Below are 26,600 nucleotides of genomic sequence, written 5' to 3'. Positions count from 1 at the left end.
AGGACAAGTTCACCTTCAAAGACATGTAGGTTGAGTGAATACAGCAATATAAGTAGAACAGATCAGTGAGAGTTTGAGGAAAATCTGACGATCCGTTCAAAAGTTATGAATGTGCACTTTACTGAAAAAGTAAAGTTTTGTGAAATTCTCTTGTTATTTTCCTTATATCGTTCTACGCATGTGGCATTATACACTGTAGCAGTTTCCTCATCCAGCAGTGATTGTGCAGATACTTTAAGAATTAATAACTTTTGAACAGATTGTCAGATTTTCCTCAAACTTTCACTGATGTGTCCTACTAATATTGTTGCATTTACTCAATCCCTGTGTATATGAAGGTGGACTTGTCCTTTAATGTGGCGTGGGGAAGTAATGAGGAAAAGAATGCTGACATAAACAGCCTGAGAATGCAGAGCTCTGTATGGGCATGGTATACATTAGTATCATATGTACTCAAAGACTTACTTTGGATATTTTCTAAGAAAGTCGAATTTTGACTCAGGTTTCAAATGATTTTTGTTATAAACACGTTGGAGATGACTGAATGTAGGTTTATCACACATTCTCTAGATTACCCACTCTACACATACTTCTGACATACTTGAATGGGTTTTTGACTATGCAACATGCCCCTATAAATCAGAAACAGCCTCTATATTCTTGATGAAAGTTGCCATATAGATTTCCTAATTTCATGACATTAAGATTACACAAACATCAAATATCAATAAAAACTCCTTCAAGGAGACTATATCACATATAAAACACAAGAATAGTGCACTGAACTGTCACATAATGACAGAGTTTTCAAAGCATTACGCTCTTTGATGAGAGAGTGACCCTCGAACCGATAATGCACTCTTGTCAGAATCAACATTGATTAAAAAGACGGTGACAACAAATTACTATAAATACTGGCAAGTGATCTGAGTGTGGTATATTGGCGGATGGCGAAGGCTGGTTTTGCATCACGTTAACATGGAATCTATCCTTAGTAGAATACTGCTATCTCTTCCTTTCTTGCAAGAAGTCTCCATCCATTCGGACCACATGTGCAGGCTGCCGAAATGACTCATGCAAGCTTTCCAACAGAGATTATGCGGCATGGCACTTTTTTCTCTCTCTCCCACAATGTTCACTGGTTCCCATGGCACTCCCATGGGATGGTGACATGGGCACGCTCAAGGGTGCAGACACTGGAAGAGTACACACAGGTGGGTGTGGATGGGGTGCAAGTTAAGTGAATCTTCCATCACACTCTGGATGAGAATAGCTCCTAAAGATCCTCTACATGCACCTACATATAAGTGGAAGCTGAAATCATCTAGTGATGATGTCCAAAGAGCACTAGCGATGAGATGTTCATAATGGAGTGTCTAACTCCTGCTAACTACCAAACCCCCTTCCACTGCTGCCGACACCGGCCCCCTCCCGAGATCAAAAGCGCGGAGACGCCCTCCCCACGCTGGATGTTGGCGAGCTGCGTGTGGAGGAGGGTGTGGTGGGTGACTGCTGGGAGGTGGAGTGCGGCGGGTGGGGGTTGTTGGAGGTGGAGCTAGAGAGGCGAATTGACCCTGCTTGGGTGGACAACGCACAGCTGTCCTCATCCATGTCGGAGGAGTGTGACTCATTCTCCTCACTGTTCTGGGCGGGGCACTCAAAGTGGACACAGTGGAATACCTGGTGGGGATGATGGCAAGGGGTAAATCACTTTGGTATTACTATGATTAAAACTATTGTAAACCTATATCACAATTTATATTTAACAGTATAATGCATATTTCCAATGGCAAAGACTTGAAGAACAGATATCATTTAGCCACTCTGTGCTTAAAGTACATGCTACTATCATTAAAAGCAGCCTTAATATTATCAAATATAAAAAGAATACCAGATACTTCATGAAACTGAATGTGGAACAAAAAGGAAAATGATATGCAAATAACATGACACTATATTATGGCCTTTAAAGTCTCTCATTTACCAACACACAATTCTTCAGTACATTTCTCTTTTTGTACAGGTAATGTATCAATCATATCATATTTGGGTTGTTGTTTTGGTTTTTTTTTTTTGTTGTTGCATTGTAAAAACCATGCATTGGTGACTTTTGGAGGAGAAAGAGTTGTAGCTCCTGAATAAGGGCCAAAAACAAAAGTTTTATATATCCCTTTGCACAAACTGATGGGAAAGTTGAGAATCAATAGCATCATCACCACTGCCAATTTGCACATGCACTTGCTTCCAAAGTCACTATTGGGTAAAAGATATGAAAATGTAAAATGCCAGAAGTTTCTTCTACTCTGTCTGATTTTACTTTATATACCTCATTCGATGAATCCTATATACCTCATTTGATGAATCCTTGATTCTGATGGGTTGCAATCCGGGACATAAATTAGCTTCATAGAACCAAAAGTGCCTCATAGCGCTGACCTGCCACATAGTACTAAACTGCCATCTTCTGGCAGATATGCAGTACATAATGTGCATGTACTGTAAGCAATTGGCTTTCATAGCATGCGAGCTGACCCTTGTTCGATGCAATAGCAATGCAAATGTCAACATCAGTGCCTAATGTGTGAACTGACTAGCTCAACCGCAAAAATTCCATGTAATTCCATTTGGTACTAAGAACAGATATTGACTCCCCTTCTTTGGGCCATAGTTGATATACTGCCCCTCGGGATTTCAACCCCAACGCTATGACCCTCTGAGCAAGCTCCTCAGGTCATGGTATTGAGTTGAGATCTCTCAATGGGGCAAGAATATTAAAGGACAAGTTCACCTTCATAAACATAAGGATTGAGAGAATGTAGCAATATTAGTAGAACACATCATTGAAAGTTTGAGGAAAATTGGACAGTCCATTCAAAAGTTATGAATTTTTGAAGTTTTTGTGCAGTAACCGCTGGATGAGAAGACTACTGCAGTGTGTGAATAACTTAGATGTCACATGCGTACAACAATATAAGGAAAATATAAAGAGAATTTCACAAAATTTCATCTTTTGAAAAAAGTACACATTCCCCCGACTCGTTACCGACAAATGTTATGGGTAATATTATTCCCCCTGCCTTTAGAAAGAGTCAAGTCAAGTGCTCTTTTATTATGCGAAAAAAGTGAAAATATGTTGAATTTTCTTTACATTTTCTTTATACTGTTGTACGCATATGACTCACAAGCTGTAGTAGTCTCCTCATCCAGCGGTTCCAACACAAAAATTTTACAAATTCATAACTTTTGCATCAATTGTCCAATTTTCTTCAAACTTTCACTGATGTGTTCTACTAATATTGTTGCATTCTCTCAATCCTTATGTTTATGAAGGTGAACTTGTCCTTTAATGCCCCTAAAATGTAGTCCATAACTGTATACCAAACCATTATTTACGTCAACCTGAACATGGTGTGAGATTGCTTGTTAAGACCGACAGCCACATACCTCATTTGCTGTATTTCTCACTCCAACTATCCTGATGAAGGTCACAGGCCTCCTCGGAAAGTAGAGCGTCTGCCAAGATCTGTTCCAGTATGATAATCCACAAAATCTTACATGAAATCTATTCCTCCCATTTCTTATGCTCACACTGCAGACTTCCAAAGAAACTAAGACATGCCATACTTTCACATCATATCACCATCAGCATCATCTGGGGGGTGTTTCATCAACGTTTGTCAGTGCTGACAACTTGAATTACCATAGTAACAGTCAGTGACCAGAGCATCTCAGCAAATCAAAACCAAGGATTTTGCTGAAATTGTCAGCGCTGACAACTTGACAAACGTTGATGAAACACCCCCCAGAGCTTCCATTCTTCTTACATCAGCACTCCCAGCTGTTGCTTTATTCTTTCATATGCAGAAAAATTTATTCACTTCTTCAAATTTATATCTTTGCATACAAAACATTCATTGATTTTATGAATCCTTACTTGCATGGTCAATGCTATTGCTGGGTACATACATCACAAAATATTGCCCTTGAAGGTTCCCACCAACCTGTGAATACTGCCCTCCGGATTCTGTGAGACCTTACTGTTGTGTAATGATACACAAAGTTATCACTACCCCCTCCCATTCCACTATGACCGGATATATGTGACCCGCTACAACAAAATGGTCCTGAAGTCGCGCACGGTCGAAGCCGTGAAAATCGAGTTTGAAGTTACAGCATCAAAATTGGTCAAAACTTATGATTTTCTGAATTTGACATATTAGTAGAGTCTGACATGTCTTCTATCATCTGTCGAAATTTTGAAGCAAAATGATGAAAGGAAAGATCAAAAAATAGCGTTTTTCTGGGCCATGTTTTTTTGGCGTTTCAACGAAGCAGAAACTGGTTCGAACATTTGGATTGAGCGCCACACATAGGCTCCGCCCCTAACAACGACCAGAGTGATCTCATTGGTCAGTTTGCTGCTTGCCGCTAACCGAAGCGTGAAGCTCGCACACTGCCCAGTCGACTGGTGCGTGCAGGCGGGTTGCGCTATGCCTAGCCGCTTCTCCTGACATCCTGGTCGCTGATTGGTCGGTGAGGAGACCGCCGACGCTGTGTTTGAATGAGCATTTCGGGGGTTGCTAGGGCTTAACTTCTATTGTCCGGAGGTGAATACTGACTTGCGTGTCTCTTGATTGTGATTGCGTCGCAAGGAGAACTTTTAGGGCGCTTTTCTCGAAACAGTGATTTCCCAGACGTCTTGACATGCTCTCTTTTAAACATCGATATCTCCGCAGCCGATTATTTTTATGAGACGTGTTATATATCAATTTAAAGCAGAAAGATTAGGGAATTATATCATGCAATTTTCAAATAATCGACCTCGCCCGACTTTAGGATCATTTTGTTGTAGCGGGTCACATATCTCTTTCCCTCCAATACTCTCCACCTCCAGTGAGTCATCGACCTTCATCATCCCTTAAGTATACATTGTACATCTAGCCACATCTAATTTATGACCAGGTTAAGTCAAACCCAAACATCCTGCCCTTCCCCCATTGATTACTTAGAATTGTTGCTGAATCCAAATCCAAGAATACTACCTCCTTTATAAAACTAGTCCCGCCTTTGTTTCTATAACAACCAAAGTTTTGCCCAATTAAAAACCTCTCTTTAACATGAAGACTCACCCATTCACAACCCATTCATAGTACAATTTGTATGTTACAACCGTGTAACCAAGGTGTATTATTGAATGTATGAGGAGAATTGTATCCAGCAGAGAAGAAGACTTGTAATCTGAAGCTCGGAGAGGGGAGAGCTCTCAAACACTTCTTGAATAAAGTGCTTTTCGAAGTTAAACCCAACTGTGTCGTAAGTCCTTCATTAAACGTGTACCTCTCAAAAATTAAGCGATCCCAACACAACATTACCTGCAAGCCTCTTTGGTTTTGTCGGCAACCCTGATCCAGCTTTGGTTGTCGGTGGAGACATCCACAAAGTAGCTGTAGGTCCTAGTATCACAGTCCCACAGTAATAACCTGCCAGTGGTTTGTCAACGAAATCCAACAGAAACTTACAATCTTGCCAGGCTCAGCAAAATGACCCTAAGATTTTTTTTTTTTTTTTTTTTACTTCACTGCTTCTGTTGACATTTTGTCCTCATTTACCACATATTTATGACTAGTCACATGAAAGCAAAAAAAGAAAAAGAAAAGTGTTTTAAGGAAAAAAAAAAAAGAGACTTATTGCATTCATCAAAATTGATCATCACTGCAATCTTGGATAATTCCTTCATTTCAGGACAAATGAGAGTATATCAAAGATTCAATTATAGACAAACAGATAAAAGTGCATGGATTCCTGCATAACCCTTAATATGTGAAGTTTGTCATTATATCAACATTTATGAAGCTTTTTAATCGACGAAAGTAACATTTCCATGCTTCATGGTCTTTCAAACAAGTCAAAATACTTGTTCACTCGAAAATTTGTAAAAGCGCATAATTTTTTAAAGTACATATTGCATTTTGATCCCGTGTCTCCTTGAATATGAGGCCACATCTCTAAGGAGCCACAAAGACAATCTGTGTAAGCTTCTCTCAAGGTTTAAAAAGAAAAGTCATTGATTAGTATGAGAGACTTTTTTTAAAGACTGGCAGGAAATAAGAAACGGTGATAGTAAATAACAAATTGAAACAAATCTACAAATATGCTGGCTAATTTCGATGTCATTCCCTTGGGAAGACTGGGGGAAATAAGCTGAGGTATTGTCTTCTCTACCAGGACCCATCCACCATGGCTTCTAACCCATGACCTCTGACCTACAACCCATACCTGATGCTCCCCAGGACATACGGCTGGGCCAGCTGTACTATGATGGAGCCGCTGCCCAGCTGGTGGCACGTGTAGCCCGAGTCCCAGTCATAGTTCTTTGTGTCTCCATTCAGGAGGGCGTTCCGACTCCTGCTCACTCCCTCGATCACACTTGCGCTGGCTTTGATTGTTGCCACATTTTGCTGGGGGACTACAGGTTAAAAACAACCCCAAAATATTATATCTCTCCTTTCTAATTGCAACAAATAATTCTGTGCTCTCTAGCTTGTAACGCTCATATCACTCATGTCATTTCATGCTAAATTTTAACTGCACACTCTAGACGCGTTATCACAAAGGAATATCAATAAATTTCATTGTTTGAATTTTACATGGCGATGTAAATGAGGAAGAGAGGATTGCAGTAACATCATGCATACATAGTCTTAAAAGGACAGTTGTTTGGCAAAGAAAGACCCTCATAAAAAGAGCAGAGGACGGAAGTGACTTTGGGAGAGTATAAGGAAAGCAAATAGTAACAGCTGAGAGGCGGAGGTGAGCTAAAGTTGAGGTTGCAGTGAGGGAGAAGGAGAATAGGAGGAAGAATGGAGAGAGAATGAAATCAAAGGTTTGAAAGACAGTAGGGGAGAAAGATGAGACAGAAAGGAGGCAGGGGAAAGGGAGGAAACTTCTCCCTCCCTCAATGAATGGTAAACTTACAGTCCCATAGTATATACAGGTATGGTATTACCGGACAGCATGGTAATTCCGGACATGCACATTTTTGCATACTAATGACATTCAGTATGCGCGAGACTTCGTAGATTAGCCTCACAGAACGTTGTGTGGACCGAAATCGCAAAAAAACGCGACATAGAAATGAAAAAAGGCGAAGAAACTCACATTTTACCTCAGATTTATAGTTGGTGACCCGCACCTCGTCATAGTTAATATTTATGCATGTTTGAATCACATTTCGTCACTGAAATTCTATGAAATCCCACTCACATACAGGAAAAATGCTGGAGATTCGAATAGAACCACAAGTTCACTGATCAAAACCGCAAATTTGCAGCTATCGTCCTCAAACACGAATGATGCGGAAAGTTGTGCGCAAAGGAAAGGGCCCGTAAGGCACGCAACTTGTCACCCGCGCTCCCATAGACGAAGCATGTAAAATTCGATTGTCGATTTTTCATAAGGTTTTATCGCGTGAACTGTTTGAAATGTTCAAGATAGACATTTTACCGTAAAATACGTAATTTGAGCCTCGTTTGCCGATTTTTTCTTTGTCGTCTGCTCGGTGAGAATGTGTACGGTGATTTGTGGGATGAATTGTGATTCTGGTGCAAGGACAAGGTGCGAAAGACGTCGATTATTTCATTGCGAAAATCGTGTCCGGAATTACAATGTGATTTTACACCACGCAAAAAGACAACTTTTTAGAGAGGGGTTTATTTGAAGTCTATTTTCAAAAAATCGGAGTGAATAATTTTCATAATTTTGCCGAATTTGTAATTTTCAGGACTTTGTGAATAACTCGTGCTATTTTTGGCCGAAATTTCGTCCTCTGAGTACGGAATTCAGAGCCACGAAAAAAAAGCGTCCAGTGATACGATCAACTCTCCTACTAGTGACATTAACGTGTAGGTCTGTTTCATCTAGCGATTACAAAAACCGTATATAATAATACCATCGCAAAACAAGAAGGCAATGTTAACTCTACTTTGGGAACACATATCTTCTATGAACGCTAATGTCCTCACAGAGAATATTGGAAAAATTTGATAGAATATGATAAAAACCTGGTAACAGAATTCTTCTACCAGAGTTTTTCTATTTTGTTTTTCTAATTCATAACATGACTTTGTACATACTGCAGTGCACTATATCTGCGACAGAAGGACAGAAGGAATTTCCTAAAATGATGACATAAATGGTATCCCGGGGTACCAAATAAAAATCAGCCATTTTGTTGAATTGTTTATCTTTTTAAAAAGGTTGTACCCTGGGTTGCCAAAAAGTGGAAATTATTTTGGTGCATGCAGTGGCATGGGAATGACTATGTACACGCACACACAGTGCATGCATTTCTCTGCGGCTGTCCTCAAGTGGACGTGAGGTGGTGCTACACAACGTGGTACCCCGGGGTACTACGGCACCTCGGGATAACGCGTGATGCATCAAATATTACTGCAAGTCAGACCAGGTTACATACCTATGAGACCATCATCCAACTGGAACACCCTTGTCGTGTGAAAGGCTTCAAATGATACGAGATGAAAAACTTTATTGACTGTGTTGTGAACTCCAACAATGCGAATGTACCTAAAAATAGAACACATATGGGAAAGAGTACAAGAAATCAACTGATATATCACTGACAAATATGATTTAAAAAAATGTACTGACTCTGTAAAAATGAACATGAAGAAAAGATGACCCTAAGCATCACTATCTACATCACTTTATGGAAGATGAGAAATAGTTGTATTGACATCATTCTATACACAAAAAGGGAGCTGGGAATGAAAGGACTTAAGAAACAATGCTGCCAAATGAAAGGGTATACAAAGAGTTGGGAATGTAGATATTGTCCTGCCCAAAAAAAAAAGGGCCTACAAAGTAGCGGGGAATAAAACGGTTATAGAAACTCTCCTCCATAATGCAGGGGTCTACACTAAGCTGGGAATAAAAGGGTTATAGAAACTCACCTGCCAAATGAAAGGGTCTACAAAATTGCTGGGAATAAAAGGATTATAGAAACTCTCCCTCCAAATGCAGGGGTCTACACTAAGCTGGGAATAAAAGGGTTATTGAAACTCTCCTGCCAAATGAAAGGGCCTACACTAAGCTGGGAATAAACGGGCTATAGAAACTCTCCTCCCAAATGAAAGGGCGTACACTAAGCTGGGAATAAAAGGGTTATAAAAACTCTCCTGCCAAATGAAAGGCTATACACTAAGCTGGGAATAAAAGGGTTATAGAAATGCTCCTCCCAAATACAGGGGTCTCCATGAAGCTGGGAATAAAAGGGTTATAGAAACTCTCCTCCCAAATGCAGGGGTCTACACTAAGCTGGGAATAAAAGGGTTATAGAAACTCTCCTCCCAAAATGAAAGGGCATACACTAAGCTGGGAATGAAAGGGTTATAGAAACTCTCCTCCCAAATGAAAGGGAATCCACTAAGCTGGGAATAAAATAGTTATAAAAACTCTCCTGCCAAAATGAAAGGGTATACACTAAGCTGGGAATAAAAGGGATAGAGAAACTCTCCTCCCAAATGCAGGGGTCTACACTAAGCTGGGAGTAAAAGGGTTATAGAAACTCTCCTCCCAAATGAAAGGGTCGACACTAAGCTGGGAATAAAAGGGTTATAGAAACTCTCCCCCCAAATCCAGGGGTCTACACTAAGCTGGGAATAAAAGGGATATAGAAACTCTCCTTCCAAATCCAGGGGTCTACACTAAGCTGGGAAGAAAAGGGTTATAGAAACTCTAATGCCAAATGAAAGGGCCGACACTAAGCTGGGAATAAAAGGGTTATAGAAATTCTCCTCCATAATAAAAGGGTCTACAATATTGCTGGGAATAAAAGGGTTATAGAAATTCTCCTGCCAAATGAAAGGGCCTACACCAAGCAGGGAATAAAAGGGTTACAGAAACTCTCCTGCCATATGAAAGGGCCTACACTAAGCTGGGAATAAAAGGGTTATAGAAACTCTCCTTCCAAATGCAAGTGCCTACACTAGGCTGGGAATAAAAGGGTTATAGAAACTCTCCTGCCCACTGAAAGTGCCTACACTAAGCTGGGAATAAAAGGGTTATAGACACTCTCCTGCCAAATGCAAGCGCCTACACTAAGCTGGGAATAAAAGGGTTATAGAAACTCTCCTTCCAAATGCAGGGTGTACACTAAGCTCGGAATAAAAGGGTTATAGAAACTCTCCTGCCAAATGAAAGGGTCTACAAAATTGCTGGGAATAAAAGGGTTATAGAAACTCTCCTTCCAAATGCAGGGGTCTACACTAAGCTGGGAATAAAAGGGTTATAGAAACTCTCCTGCCAAATGCAAGTGCCTACACTAGGCTGGGAATAAAAGGGTTATAGAAACTCTCCTGCCCAATGAAAGTGCCTACACTAAGCTGGGAATAAAAGGGTTATAGACACTCTCCTGCCAAATGCAAGCGCCTACACTAAGCTGGGAATAAAAGGGTTATAGAAACTCTCCTTCCAAATGCAGGGTGTACACTAAGCTCGGAATAAAAGGGTTATAGAAACTCTCCTGCCAAATGAAAGGGTCTACAAAATTGCTGGGAATAAAAGGGTTATAGAAACTCTCCCTCCAAATCCAGGGGTCTACTCTAAGCTAGGAAGAAAAGGGTTATAGAAACTCTCCCTCCAAATCCAGGGGTCTACACCAAGCTGGGAATAAAAGGATTATAGAAACTCTCCTGCCAAATGATAGGGTCGACACTAAGCTGGGAATAAAAGGGTTATAGAAATTCTCCTCCATAATAAAAGGGTCTACAATATTGCTGGGAATAAAAGGGTTATAGAAACTCTCCTTCATAATGCAGGGGTCTACACTAAGCTGGGAATAAAAGGGTTATAGAAATTCTCCTCCATAACAAAAGGGTCTACAATATTGCTGGGAATAAAAGGGTTATAGAAACTCTCCTGCCAAATGAAAGGGCCTACACCAACCTGGGAATAAAAGGGTTATAGAAACTCTCCTTCCAAATGCAAGCGCCTACATTAAGCTGGGACAAAAAGGGTTATAGAAACTCTCCTGCCAAATGAAAGGGTCGACACTAAGCTGGGAATAAAAGGGTTATAGAAACTCTCCCTGCAAATCCAGGGGTCTCCACTAAGCTAGGAAGAAAAGGGTTATAGAAACTCTCCCTCCAAATCCAGGGGTCTACACTAAGCAGGAAGAAAAGGGTTATAGAAACTCTCCTGCCAAATGATAGGGTCGACACTAAGCTGGGAATAAAAGGGTTATAGAAATTCTCCTCCATAATAAAAGGGTCTACAATATTGCTGGGAATAAAAGGGTTATAGAAACTCTCCTGCCAAATGAAAGGGCCTACACTAAGCAGGGAATAAAAGGGTTATAGAAACTCTCCTTCCAAATGCAAGTGCCTACACAAGGCTGGGAATAAAAGGGTTATAGAAACTCTCCTGCCAAATGAAAGGGCCTACACTAAGCTGGGAATAAAAGGGTTATAGAAACTCTCCTTCCAAGTGCAAGTGCCTACACTAAGCTGGGAATAAAAGGGTTATAGAAACTCTCCTTCCAAATGCAAAGGCCTACACTAAGCTGGGAAAAAAAGGGTCTACAAAATGAAAGGGTCTACAAAATTGCTGGGAATAAAAGGGTTATAGAAACTCTCCTTCCAAATGCAGTGGTCTACACTAAGCTGGGAATAAAAGGATTATAGAAACTCTCCTGCCAAATGAAAGGGTCGACACTAGGCTGGGAATAAAAGGGTTATAGAAATTCTCCTCCATAATAAAAGGGTCTACAATATTGCTGGGAATAAAAGGGTTATAGAAACTCTCCTTCCAAATGCAGTGGTCTACACTACGCTGGGAATAAAAGGATTATAGAAACTCTCCTGCCAAATGAAAGGGTCGACACTAAGCTGGGAATAAAAGGGTTATAGAAATTCTCCTCCATAATAAAAGGGTCTACAATATTGCTGGGAATAAAAGGGTTATAGAAACTCTCCTTCATAATGCAGGGGTCTACACTAAGCTGGGAATAAAAGGGTTATAGAAATTCTCCTTCCAAATGCAAGTGCCTACATTAAGCTGGGACAAAAAGGGTTATAGAAACTCTCCTGCCAAATGAAAGGGTCGACACTAAGCTGGGAATAAAAGGGTTATAGAAACTCTCCCTCCAAATCCAGGGGTCTCCACTAAGCTAGGAAGAAAAGGGTTATGGAAACTCTCCTTCATAATGCAGGGGTCTACACTAACCTGGGAATAAAAGGGTTATAGAAATTCTCCTGCCAAATGATAGGGTCGACACTAAGCTGGGAATAAAAGGGTTATAGAAACTCTCCTGCCAAATGAAAGGGCCTACACTAACCTGGGAATAAAAGGGTTATAGAAACTCTCCTGCCAAATGATAGGGTCGACACTAAGCTGGGAATAAAAGGGTTATAGAAATTCTCCTCCATAATAAAAGGGTCTACAATATTGCTGGGAATAAAAGGGTTATAGAAACTCTCCTTCCAAATGCAGTGGTCTACACTACGCTGGGAATAAAAGGATTATAGAAACTCTCCTGCCAAATGAAAGGGTCGACACTAAGCTGGGAATAAAAGGGTTATAGAAATTCTCCTCCATAATAAAAGGGTCTACAATATTGCTGGGAATAAAAGGGTTATAGAAACTCTCCTTCATAATGCAGGGGTCTACACTAAGCTGGGAATAAAAGGGTTATAGAAATTCTCCTCCATAATAAAAGGGTCTACAATATTGCTGGGAATAAAAGGGTTATAGAAACTCTCCTGCCAAATGAAAGGGCCTACACCAACCTGGGAATAAAAGGGTTATAGAAACTCTCCTTCCAAATGCAAGTGCCTACATTAAGCTGGGACAAAAAGGGTTATAGAAACTCTCCTGCCAAATGAAAGGGTCGACACTAAGCTGGGAATAAAAGGGTTATAGAAACTCTCCCTCCAAATCCAGGGGTCTCCACTAAGCTAGGAAGAAAAGGGTTATAGAAACTCTCCCTCCAAATCCAGGGGTCTACACTAAGCTGGGAAGAAAAGGGTTATAGAAACTCTCCTGCCAAATGATAGGGTCGACACTAAGCTGGGAATAAAAGGGTTATAGAAATTCTCCTCCATAATAAAAGGGTCTACAATATTGCTGAGAATAAAAGGGTTATAGAAACTCTCCTGCCAAATGAAAGGGCCTACACTAAGCAGGGAATAAAAGGGTTATAGAAACTCTCCTTCCAAATGCAAGTGCCTACACAAGGCTGGGAATAAAAGGGTTATAGAAACTCTCCTGCCAAATGAAAGGGCCTACACTAAGCTGGGAATAAAAGGGTTATAGAAACTCTCCTTCCAAATGCAAAGGCCTACACTAAGCTGGGAATAAAAGGGTTATAGAAACTCTCCTTCCAAATGCAGGGTGTACACTAAGCTCGGAATAAAAGGGTTATAGAAACTCTCCTGCCAAATGAAAGGGTCTACAAAATTGCTGGGAATAAAAGGGTTATAGAAACTCTCCTTCCAAATTCAGTGGTCTACACTACGCTGGGAATAAAAGGATTATAGAAACTCTCCTGCCAAATGAAAGGGTCGACACTAAGCTGGGAATAAAAGGGTTATAGAAATTCTCCTCCATAATAAAAGGGTCTACAATTTTGCTGGGAATAAGAGGGTTATAGAAACTCTCCTTCATAATGCAGGGGTCTACACTAACCTGGGAATAAAAGAGTTATAGAAATTCTCCTCCATAATAAAAGGGTCTACAATATTGCTGGGAATAAAAGGGTTATAGAAACTCTCCTGCCAAATGAAAGGGCCTACACTAACCTGGGAATAGAAGGGTTATAGAAACTCTCCTTCCAAATGCACATGCCTACATTAAGCTGGGACAAAAAGGGTTATAGAAACTCTCCTGCCAAATGAAAGGGTCGACACTAAGCTGGGAATAAAAGGGTTATAGAAACTCTCCTTCCAAATCCAGGGGTCTCCACTAAGTTAGGAAGAAAAGGGTTATAGAAACTCTCCCTCCAAATCCAGGGGTCTACACTAAGCTGGGAAGAATAGGGTTACAGAAACTCTCCTGCCAAATGAAAGGGTCGACACTAAGCTGGGAATAAAAGGGTTATAGAAATTCTCCTCCATAATAAAAGGGTCTACAATATTGCTGGGAATAAAAGGGTTATAGAAACTCTCCTGCCAAATGAAAGGGCCTACACTAAGCAGGGAATAAAAGGGTTATAGAAACTCTCCTTCCAAATGCAAGTGCCTACACAAGGCTGGGAATAAAAGGGTTATAGAAACTCTCCTGCCAAATGAAAGGGTCGACACTAAGCTGGGAATAAAAGGGTTATAGAAACTCTCCCTCCAAATCCAGGGGTCTACACTAAGCTAGGAAGAAAAGGGTTATAGAAACTCTCCCTCCAAATCCAGGGGTCTACACTAAGCTGGGAAGAAAAGGGTTATAGAAACTCTCCTGCCAAATGATAGGGTCAACACTAAGCTGGGAATAAAAGGGTTATAGAAATTCTCCTCCATAATAAAAGGGTCTACAATATTGCTGGGAATAAAAGGGTTATAGAAACTCTCCTGCCAAATGAAAGGGCCTACACTAAGCAGGGAATAAAAGGGTTATAGAAACTCTCCTTCCAAATGCAAGTGCCTACACAAGGCTGGGAATAAAAGGGTTATAGAAACTCTCCTGCCAAATGAAAGGGCCTACACTAAGCTGGGAATAAAAGGGTTATAGAAACTCTCCTTCCAAATGCAAAGGCCTACACAAAGCTGGGAATAAAAGGGTTATACAAACTATCCTTCCCAATTGAAAGGCCTTCTCTAAGCTGGGAATAAAAGGGTTATACAAACTATCCTTCCCAATTGAAAGGCCTTCTCTAAGCTGGGAATAAAAGGGTTATAGAAGTCATTCTGCCAAATGAAAAGGTGTACAAGGGAGCTGGGGGGTTGGACAGGATTATAAAAACTGTTTTGTCACATGAAAGGTTGTATAAAGGAGATGGGAATAAATGGGCTATAGAAATATCTCTGCCAACTAAAAGGGTCTACAGAGGAACGAGAAATGAAAGAGTTGTGAGACACATTTCTGCCACATGAAAGCCTAAAGGTGAGCTGGAAATACAAGGGTTATTAAAATGGTTCTGCCGAATGAAGGGGTGTACAAAGGAGCTGGGAATAAAAGGGTTATATCTTTTGTTAAAGGACAAGTTCACCTTCATAAATATAAGGATTGAGAGAATGTAGCAATATTAGTAGAACACATCATTGAAAGTTTGAGGAAAATCAGACAATCCGTTCAAAAGTTATGAATTTTTGAAGTTTTTGTGCAGTACCCGCTGGATGAGAAGACTACTGCAGTGTATGAATAACTTAGATGTCACATGCGTACAACAATATAAGGAAAATATAAAGAGAATTTCACAAAATTCCATCTTTTGAAAAAAGTACACATTCCCCTGACTCGTTACCGATAAATGTTATGGGTAATATTATCCCCCCTGCCTTTAGAAAGAGGCAAGTCAATTGCTCTTTTATTATGCGAAAAAAGTGAAAATATGTTGAATTTTCTTTTATATTTCCTTTATACTGTTGTACACATATGACTCACAAGCTGTAGTAGTCTCCTCATCCAGCGGTTCCAACAAAAAAAATTTAAAAAATTCATAACATTTGCATCGATTGTCCAATTTTCCTCAAACTTTCACTGATGTGTTCTACTAATATTGTTGCATTTTCTCAATCCTTATGTTTACGAAGGTGAACTTGTCCTTTCAATTCAATCAATTCAATCATAGTTTATTTCCAATCATCGAAAATCAAAAAACATAGTACAAAGTATACATGTGATGAAATATTGTTCAAACGTTTGCATAAGATTCATGTAATATATATACGAGACATATTATAGAACAACATATAACATGTACAATATTTAGGAAAACACTGTATAAATACTTCGTGGGCGAGCGGAAAATAAATTCGATTATGGAAAATAGTGATCCACTAAAAAGCATAGCTTGTCGGACGTGGATCGCTAGACAAATAATGAGTAAATTATATACTATTCTATAACAATATACATGTAATTATTTTGAGATACACCGGTTGAGAAAAAATATAGAATACCAATGCTAGTGCCCGGACACTGCTCACTGAACCACGTGTACCGGGAAAATATGACAAGGACAATCATATTAGTAACATGGAAACTTATAAAATTATGCTCAGTCTATGGAACAGTGCAGTCCTGTCTTTTGCTACACATATTGATACTTTAGCAATGATTGACAGATTATATCATAGACAGAATTTTGGTCTGGAAGTTTTGTTTGTTTTGTTTTTGTTTTTAATTTGTTTTTTAGCTGCATCACAGCAAAAGAGAAAGAGAGCAACAAAATTATCATAAAGTGGTCATCTGGCCACGTAAGTGATGTTTACACTATCACATATGAACAGATGTCAACATGCATATGCAATACATAATTCCTTTTAAATGGCTGTTTTAGATACTCACTTGCACACCCGGGATTGGAAGTGCAGAGTCTGCCACGATCGACACAGATACTTTGAATGGTCAATGATCTTGATCCAGTCCTTCTCGTCCACCGATGTCTCTATGTAGTATGAGTATGACCTTCATATGACAGTAACACAAAAGGGGAAGTTGTAAGACATGAGTGTGCAAAGAAAGTTCCTGTTTTTGTGGCCAGTGTGCCTTGAAGCACATATCGCTGATGGGGCGACAAAACCTCTTATCTCGAAACTGTCAAATGCTCAGGGGAGCAAAAAAAAGCACAACCAAAAACATGGCAGCCTCTCCTTTGATAAAACAAAACCTCTTATCTCAAAATTATCAAATGTTCAGGAGAGGACCAAAACAAAACAAAACATGGCAGTCTTTCCTTAAATATGCCATGGTGGCTTCATTTTGGGGGTAAGACTGCTAGGAGTTAGACACAACATCACTTACCTGATTACCTGACAATTGATATTAAAAATCTATTAGCACTAAAATTCTAGATAAAAAGGTCTTGTCATCCCAGCAAAGATATGATACTTTCATGTTTACAAAAAGAAATAAAAACATGCCTTTTACCCAAACACTTTAACAGAAATATCATTATACCAATAAATCATAAATGAGATTATGACGGTACAACGAGATTATCTACTTATGGCAAATCTCATTCATTACATCAATTACAAGCACAGGCACTTTTTGAATTCTTTTTGATTTCTTCATGTCTCTACACACATGTATCACCAACATTGTCTTATTACAATATTTCAGTGGCCTCATCGTTAAAAGATCTTTGAAGAAAAAATGCATTTTTATTTCATTTCATCCTTCTACTGGTGATAAGAGGGTAGCTTAGGAAATTGGTAGGGTTAACTCTAAATGCTGATTCACTAAAAACAAGAGACCTGCGGGTCTAGCGCTCACCTGAGCATTGCACTATGCCTTCATGGCTCTCCACCTGTGGCAAACTATTTCAAAAATCTTCAGATTTGGGGATTGCTGTAGCCCCATTGACAACACTCTGCTAACTTTGGGTATGTAGGCCTTTTCATAAGGGGACCCCTGGAGGCACCACATTCATTTGTACAAATATTCATGATTCCAGCCGCCAGTTTTTCGGAATATGAAACTGTCAAAATTTACGATAATTAGCTGATTTGAGAGATGTGGGCCCATATGGAGCACCACCTCTGTTTGCACAAACTGATGCCCTCCCCTCAATGGTGATTCCTCACAAGTTTGGTCAAAATTCAACCGCCAGTTTTAAAGGAGAAAATGAGAATGTCAAGAAGTCTGTACACAATGCACAACAAATTTTGGACAGTGAGCAATACCAATAGCTCACTTGAGCCAATTTCTCAGGTGAGCAAATTGAATTAACTGTAAGATGGTCGACATAGCTTTCCATTCATTGCCATCAACTACTGTAAAACCAGAAACATTCACAGCATGAAACTTTTGTAAACTGGGGCTGACGGCCTTTTTTGCAGCATTAAACTATTGTGATTTGCCACTGGTATTCAATGAATTGTGTAGACTAAACCCTTTGCATTCATGTTTCTTTTGAGAAACTTGGTTCCATGCGAAATTCATGAAAGATCGAGAAGGCCGAAGTTGAACAGAAATGGTAGTTAGAATGCACAATTTGGCAGGAAAAACAGAAAGAAAGAGAGAAAAACCCAGCAAAGTATCACCTTGTATCACGATCCCACAGTAGGAGCCGGATGGTATTGATGATGGTGGGCTTGCCCAAAGTGATGACGATGCCCTCACAGTGTACATCCTCTATGGGGTGCCTGGTGAAGCCCCGGTCCAAGTCATAGTTTTGGCAGTCTCCGTCCAGCAGGGAGGATCTCATCTCCCCCTTCACCACCGCTGCACCATGCTTTGCCGTCGCCACGTTCTCCTCCGGGACTGGTGATGTACACACACAAGAAAAACCATGACTTTACACCATGATGCTTGCTTGCCACTACAGGGTCACTTTTGTTTGCACTCATGAAAACATCATTTTAATACACTTCAAAGAGTAGGGAAGGTTTCCCATACATCTACATGGATTCAACAAATGCATAAAGAATAGTGAAATGCTGGATGGAAGTTTGGGGAAAACCTTACAATCTACTCAAAGGTTATACATTTGTCCAGTTCAGCTTAATTACATGTGCTGCCCTCTCTATAGATAGGAGCTCTGCCTACAATTGTGACATCATAGTAGTAAGAAGGGGGGAAAAAATGAATTTCACAAAAATCCATATTATCCAGGACATCGAAAGAGGCACTTCACCTTGCTCCTCCAGAAGGCATGGAGAATAAAATTTCCATAAACATCGCCACGGGAAAGGGTACACTGCACTTCACACAAAAATCAAGACATTTTAAATTAGAGAAACTTCCTCTTTAAAGAAAGATACCAAATGTGAAACCCACAGACATTTTAAAGTGTTTACATCCTTCTAATTATCAACTAAAGGGAGGACATTTTCTCATACAGAGAGTCAGAGAGGTCGTCAGGTCGGATCGGCCATTATACCGGTCAAGGCATACTCACTGAGGACTCCCCTGTAGTTGAGGTCAGCGCTCCGACACTCCTCCTTTGTCTTGAAGGCATCCAGGATGGCATCAGCACAAAGGAGGTTGGATGGACGCACTGTGTACAACAATTCCTGGACACAGTGAGAGAAAAAGAGAGAGAGAAAGATAATGAGTATAAAGTGGGGTAGCAGGAGACAGCATGTGGGGAAACTGGTAACTGCTCGTTTTTACACAATGTGATCCCATCATGAAGATTAGGTCACATCCTCTGTAAATTAGACAAGAGACCCGCGGGTCTAGCGCTCACCTGAGTATCGCAAGTTCATCTTTCACGCAGTCACTAATCTAAATTATTCACAGCTCTACCAAAATTTGACCAGGCATTCTCAAGTAGAAGATGAAACTGTACAATAAGGGCCCAAATTTTTTAAGATTCCTTAATTTGGGGGGGGGGGGGGGATTGGGGCCCCCTGGGGCCCTCTGGGTGGGGCATGGTGCCCATTTTTATAAATTGAGATCCTGACCCCCTAGGGATGCTACCTGCCAAGTTTGATGAAAATACATCATGAGGTTTTCAGGAAGAAGATGAAAATGTACAATGCAGGTCCCCATTTGGACCTTCCCAACCAACCCCCCCCCCCCTGCCCCCAAGAGGGGCACCCCTTGATCTCCTATGAACAAACTTGAAAATACAGTCATTAATGTACTCACTCATAGTATTATCTTACCTCTATAACTTCTGATTCTAGAGAAGATTTTTAAAGATTCCTTCATTTTGGGGGTTTGGGGCCCCCCTGGGGGCCCCTGGGTGGGGAATGGTGCCCATTTTAAGAAATTGAAATCCTAACTCCCTAGGGATGCTACCTGCCAAGTTTGGTGAAAATGGGTCATGGGGTTCTCAAGAAGAAGATAAAAATGTACAATTTAGGCCCCATTAGGACCCCTCCTCACCCCCCTCCCCTGGGTCCCAAGGGGGGCACCCCTGATTCTGCCATGAACAAACTTGAAACTACAGTCATCAATGTACAAACTCATAGTATTAACTTAGCTCTATCACTTCTGGTTCTGGAGAAGAAGATTTTTACAGATTCCTTAAGTTTGGGGCGTTTGGGCCCCCTGGGGGCCCCCTGGGTGGGGCATGGTGCCCATTTTAACAAATTGAGTTCCTAACCCCCTAGGGATGCTACCTGCCAAGTTTGGTGAAAATGGGTAATGGGGTTCTCAAGAAGAAGATGAAAATGTACAATTTAGGCCCCATTAGAACCCCTCCCCACCCCCCCTCCCCTGGGTCCCAAGGGGGGCACCCCTAATTTTGCCATGAACAAACTTGAAACTACAGTCATCAATGTACTAACTCATAGTATTAACTTAGCTCTATCACTTCTGGTTCTGGAGAAGAAGATTTTTACAGATTCCTTAATTTTGGGGGGTTTGGGCCCCCCTGGGGGCCCCCTGGGTGGGGCATGGTGCCCATTTTAACAAATTGAGTTCCTAACCCCCTAGGGATGCTACCTGCCAAGTTTGATGAAAATCGGTCTTGGGGTTTTCAAGAAGAAGATGAAAATGTAAAAAGTTTACGCACGACGCACGACGGACGACGGACGACGGACGACGGACGACGGACGACGGACGACGGACGACGGACGCCGGACGCCGGACGAAGGGCGATCGCAATAGCTCACTTGAGCCTTTGGCTCAGGTGAGCTAAAAAGTCTGAAGTGTGATAATACATACCAATGAAAACTTCGATGAAATATACAGCTCGAGTTGAGTGATTGATCGCCCAAGTGACTGAAGAGGGCAAACACAACTTTAAAATTCTAACTCCTCTCATTTTCTCACTTTCATGTGAAACACTGAGCTTTCACATTTTATTGAAATGAAGAAAAATGATAAAGAATTATTACAATTTCATAAATCATATTCAGTTGCATCGAAATCAGGTTTTTTATTCCAGAAAACTGATAAATCAACCCTAGAATATGTGGCTTGGCAATATATCACCATCACAGTGTTGAAGAGGACATCCCAGTATGTACCAGAGGTTTGCCTGTCTTAGTAATGGCAGACCATGCATCATGTGCTCACAATGCCTTTGAGTGGGAATCTAATGAGACCTGACATTATCCTTCTTTATGCACAAGTAAAGGAAGTATGACCATTTTACTGCATAACTCCTCCAAGAATACCGAGGATGCTTGGTCAAAAAAAAAAAAAGAAAGAAAAAAAAAAAGTGGACTCATAACAACTTCTTTGATGCCACAAAATTTGTTCCAATTACTGGCAATATTCCGCATTTGGCTACCCAGAGTGGTTAAATGACAATTTTCAGTACAAATTGTATTGTCAATCTTCATAAACAAAGAATAAAATATTATAGAAGGCACACAATATTCAGGGTAAGTGAGCTGTGTTGTGAAGGCCTGTGTTCTCCCTGCACTTTTTAGTTTAACCCTAACTAGGCCGGGGGGGGGGGCCTCCGAGGCCCCCCCTCGACGTTTCGCGCAATGTATCGCTAACGTGAAAAGCTATCGCTGCAACGTTTCATGACTTTTTTCTCCCGAGTCTCCTGCATCTTTTGACACCAAATTTGTGATGCCCGGGCCCGCGGTTCCGAAGTTTCGCATGAATATGTACGTGCATGTCAGACCAAAAATTGCTCAAAAACGTGAATTTGTGTACAATTTCAATGCAAACTGTGCTTACAGGCAAATTTCATAAAAGCATGATTATTTTTGGGTTTTGTTGATTAAAATCAATTAATAACATGTTTTCTTGTTCGGAACAATGTCGCGGACAAGTTTCATTGAAAAAACAATGAAAAACATAAAGTCGAAAAAACAGAGAAATACATAAGAAATTCAAAAAACAATAAAATACTTAAGAAATTTTTTCAGGTGGCACAATTTTTTTCTCTTACATTTGCTCAGGACACTAAAAAGAATATTTACACAAAAAATGTGCCCATTTTGAGCTTTATTTAGGGATTTATACCAAATTGTCTGATTTCATGCATCATTATGCATAAATTAGCATAATTTAGCACAAATGATAATATTTGTAAAATTTAACTTCATGGTACTTTAGATTACATCATAGGCAATGTGTGTGCGAATTTTCGACACGATCGCGCGGTCGACGGCCGAGATCTGAAGGGGGGGCCTGGGAGCCCCCCCCCCCCCCCGGCCGTATGATCTACCTAAATAGCCCGGCCTAGTTAGGGTTAATCATAGTGATACACATCCACATGCCACTGGACAACTAACACTCACAGTTGGGCAAGCAAAATGAAGAGACACTTGCCTGCTAACAGTACAAAGCCTTAGCCCAAGTGCCAATACCTGCAACTGGGGGAAATATCTTCTGTAGTGGCTTATCATGTAAAAAAAAAAATCCTTCAATCAATGTAGAATAAGGAAGCAAAATGTGGGACAAATATTTGAACCTGCCAATTCAAACACAGAGTACTAGACCTTTACCCTCATCACTTCACTGTATGATATTACAGTGTACAAGCTATACACAAAAGCACTGTCAAAGACTAAATGCTGCCAAATACTAAAAGTGTTGTTGATATTTTTTTACAATTTAATTCAGAGTTCAAAGTTCCACCTCACGTGTACGCTTGCATGGAGTGCAGTGAGTGTTTACAATAACTGATAAACTGAGGAAGAGAATTCTTATTCCTGGGTGATTTATTACTTTTCTCCCCCATGCACACTTCCTCCTGTGACTGCATGACATCCCAATACAGAAACACTGATGTCTTTTAATGGTTTTCATGCCTTCTTAAAATACACTTTAAATAAGCATTGAGTTTGCTCTACTGGAACATTTGCAGAGTATCATGTTTACGTAATTGTTCTGCTCCAAAATTACATAACCCATTGAGGACAAACTGATTTTGCTACAACACGCATTTCCCATAGACACCTGCTGGAGTATACTCGGGACTCGTCCTCAATGGGTCAAATTTCAACCCTGTAGATTTCTCAGGTATGTTAAATGATTAAAACAAAAAGCAACAAGGTCTTATCTATACTAAAAGTAGCCTCTTCAGTGTAAGCACTCCCTCTCAGGGGCTCTGCCATTTAATAGTACTACCTCAGCACTGCCAGGCACCCATCTGTACACCTGATTGAAAAGGGGGCATTGTGGGTAATATGAGCTTGTCCAGGGATGCATGCATTGGGTAGGATTCAAACCCAGGATTTCTCTTTTTGCCATTCTAGAGCCTTATCCACTATATCATCGCACTGCCACACATTTGAGATCGACAAGTACACAGCAGATTCTTTTTTCAAGTGTACATGCACGCCTTTCATACGCCAACTTTTTCCATACAGACGCACTGAGAGAACAAACGAAGATTATTCAGAGACACATCAGTAAGAGATGCACAGAACTTGATACATTGTTCTCTGTATTGGCCTACATGAAAGACCCATGACATTAAATTCCTTAAGCTGGTTATCAACATGGCCATTAGCACAAACAAGAAGCAGTGAGATCTACGTACTGTAACATTGAAGACATGCACTAACAACTGATACATATCTGTTCAGTGTTGCTCAGCAAAAAAATTGTAAAGCTCTTTTATCCTAATTTATTGCTTGTTTGTCGTTGTTGTTGCTGTTTTCTGCCCATCTGACTTTGCCCAGGAAAAGTAAACATCCACACTGTGAACATGTCTGTACACATCCTCCCTATGTTGATGACTCAACAAAAAAAAAAAGAAGAAGAAGAAGAAAATTTGTTTACTTGGTTCCTTTCTTGGAGATACTTTAATCTTCATTCACCTTAAAGGAATGGTATAGTTTTGGTTGAGATGGAGATTTAGGTTTTAACTTTTTTCAAGATAATTACAAACCACTTATATGAAGTATTAAAGAACATGCCATTCTAAGAGGAATTCAAAGTTTATTAGGTGAAGATTGGTTTTGAAATGGCTGATATATCAAAGAAAAAAAAAGTGAAACAAAGTGGTCTGTTCTAACAAAAGGTGCGACCCAACCTTTATCAGGACCTGTTTGTTTTTGGACATCTCAGCCATTTCAAAACCGATTTTCATCAAATAAACTTTTGATTCCTCTTAGAATTGTATGCTCTTTAATATTTCAAATATAAAGTGGTTTGCAATTATCTCACACACACACAAAAAAAAAAATCTGAACCCCTATATCAACCAAAACTATACCAGCCCTTTAACTTTATTAAGATCAGTCATGTTTACCTGTCTGCTCATTAGTGGCAACCTGATCGCATCCACTATCTCTTTATGGGGGACATCTTTGTTGGCGTGGACCCACTGCTGCACGGCCCTGAAGATGTCAATCTCCGATGCATAGAATGAGTTTCTGGATATCACCTCTTTCAGTGCGCCCTGCAGCGAGATGACCACGAAAGCAAATCACACAGAAAGAGATTTTAAGAAAGAGACAAAGGGAGAAGAAAGATGGAGGTAAAGATGAATGAAACAGAAATACAAATTGATTTCATAGAAACAGAAAAAGAAAAGCAGAGACTCCAACCCAAAGCACCTTCTGATCTGGAGATTCTCCCGCCTGAAACCCCTAGCAAATGGGAGACTCCAAGTTGATGTGTGCGAAGTTCCCAGGGTTCTAGATCTCTGGTGCTATCGAAGACTTAAGTTTTCAACATACAATAGCAATAAGTAAGAAATCCCTTCCAACGGGAGACACAGAGCCAGGGCGGGAGAAATCAAATCTCAAGCGGGAGAACGGGAGATTTTGCAAAAATGGGTTTTCGGCGGGAGATCTCCCGTCGAAAACGGGAGAGTTGGAGTCTGTGGAAAAGAGATAAGAGACAAAAGCATTCATGGCATGCCTTTGAGGCAGAATGAAGAGGGTTTATGAGATGTGAAGATTCGTGGGAGAAATGTATTGACTAAAAAAGGATGAGAAAGTATGTTCTTATCAATGTCTTTATCACTAAGTACTGCTAACAACAAAATGCTAATGAACATCAAATACAAATATGTAAAGTCTGTCAGTTGGGTAAACACATGAAGATACAAAAAGAAGTAAAACAAAAACACACAAAGGCACTGGATTTTAACAACATCAGACTGAAAATAGAAAATGCAATCTGGATTTATTGCACTGTAAAGCACTTGAAGACAAATATGCATGATGATATCCAAAGTCCAGGTAAACCAAAGCACGCACTCTGCCATAAATTCAGCAGAAAATGCATTGTGGGTGTCTTCAGTCCATGTTGTCGTGTAAGAATGGCTTCAGAAGTATTTTAATAGCCACTTTTCTTCCCAGTGCCACACGTCACTCCAATGCGCTAAGGAAAGCAGTTTATTGTCTGAATTGTGTGTGTGTGTGTGGGGGGGGGGGGGGGGGGGGAGTATGATATAGTTTGACAGTTAAAGACTGCTATTCTAGATAATGCATAGACACCCAGTGCTCGCTGATCAAACCAACACTCACTAATAATGTTTCCTCAGTAAAAGATAAAAGGTGATCTACTCAACACTGGGTGCAATATCTTTGATCCCTGTAAAAGCCCTATCAATGTATAGATTCTGTTGTCTGCAAGATTATGGGTGTGGCTTTCCAATGTAAGATACATCATTTGAGAGGCCTATCGCATTCATGGATACAAGTTCTGCTCGCTCCCTCCCTCTCTCATTCTCTAATATCTTTCACAAAGAGGTTGAAGTCATCAAAATCAATGATTCTTACCACAAGTCTTTTTCTATCTTAACAGATTGACCGATTGCCCTTTCTTTCCCTGTAAGCTCTGAAAAAAGACTCGTCATAAAATCAACGATTCTTATGGATGTCCTCTTTCATTGCAACAGATTGACAGAAATAAACCAATTATCATGGCTACTACTAAAACACTGAATAATCAGTGTTTATTTTCATCAATGAAGAGCCATTTATCAATCAGTTGCAATATGTTGATATCACATTTGTTGCCTACTTGCTCATATTAGCACAGAAATGTTACTGCACTTGCAGGATACAGAAGAGATGGTTGAAGGGTGGTTGAACAAGCATCAGTTTCTTCCCTCTCTCCATACAAATTCACTCTAAATATTCTCTGCGCAACTGTCTACACTCATGATATTGCTTCTCCACTGGAGATTATCAGTAGTCATCATTTATCATAGGAGGGGCCGGAGACAGAGGTAGCCCTCATTCTTGCATGATACCGAACAACAAGGTCTTGCAGAGCACTCATTCCTAATGCTTGTATAAAAATAACACTACTATAGATTTTGGATCTTTCACCGTGTAGACAGCTTTGTGATTTTCCAGCTCTATTGTACTAGCACAAAAAAAAATAAACAAAACAAAAGAGAACATGTACATATTTGGGGGAGAATATTTACTTTTATGTAAACAAAATATCCTCTCATCCTTGAAATTATAACAAGGGAAATTCACTACAAGTTGGCTGGGCACAAGAACTTGCATGAAACTTTTAATTTTTACATGACTTCTCCATTGACTCTTTCCTCAGGTTTTCTACGGAATGAGAAAAGGATGAGATAACAGTGTGATGGAAGA

General features: G+C 40.2%; 1 protein-coding gene across 1 annotated transcript in view; it reads right to left on the bottom strand.

Annotated features, from left to right (window-relative positions):
- Nucleotides 1-333: 333 nt before the first annotated feature.
- The window catches only part of LOC139719371 (BTB/POZ domain-containing protein 9-like), a 39,136-nt gene continuing 12,869 nt past the window's right edge, over nucleotides 334-26,600 (bottom strand). The window contains exons 5-13 of the mRNA XM_071630785.1: nucleotides 24,287-24,436; nucleotides 19,070-19,184; nucleotides 18,213-18,432; nucleotides 16,513-16,632; nucleotides 8,474-8,583; nucleotides 6,277-6,466; nucleotides 5,373-5,480; nucleotides 3,445-3,523; nucleotides 334-1,680 (exon numbers count right to left, since the gene is read on the bottom strand). Of these exons, the coding sequence (XP_071486886.1) occupies nucleotides 1,438-1,680; nucleotides 3,445-3,523; nucleotides 5,373-5,480; nucleotides 6,277-6,466; nucleotides 8,474-8,583; nucleotides 16,513-16,632; nucleotides 18,213-18,432; nucleotides 19,070-19,184; nucleotides 24,287-24,436 (1,335 nt within the window). The 3' untranslated portion in view covers nucleotides 334-1,437. The remainder of the gene's footprint in view (nucleotides 1,681-3,444; nucleotides 3,524-5,372; nucleotides 5,481-6,276; nucleotides 6,467-8,473; nucleotides 8,584-16,512; nucleotides 16,633-18,212; nucleotides 18,433-19,069; nucleotides 19,185-24,286; nucleotides 24,437-26,600) is intronic.

This window comes from Diadema antillarum, unplaced genomic scaffold (assembly GCF_040938485.1).
Source record: "Diadema antillarum isolate AM-2024a unplaced genomic scaffold, OU_Dant_1.0 scf00000109, whole genome shotgun sequence".
Lineage (NCBI taxonomy): Eukaryota > Metazoa > Echinodermata > Echinoidea > Diadematoida > Diadematidae > Diadema > Diadema antillarum.
Note: the sequence above shows the minus strand (reverse complement) of the source record. Positions and strands in the feature narration are given on the sequence as shown.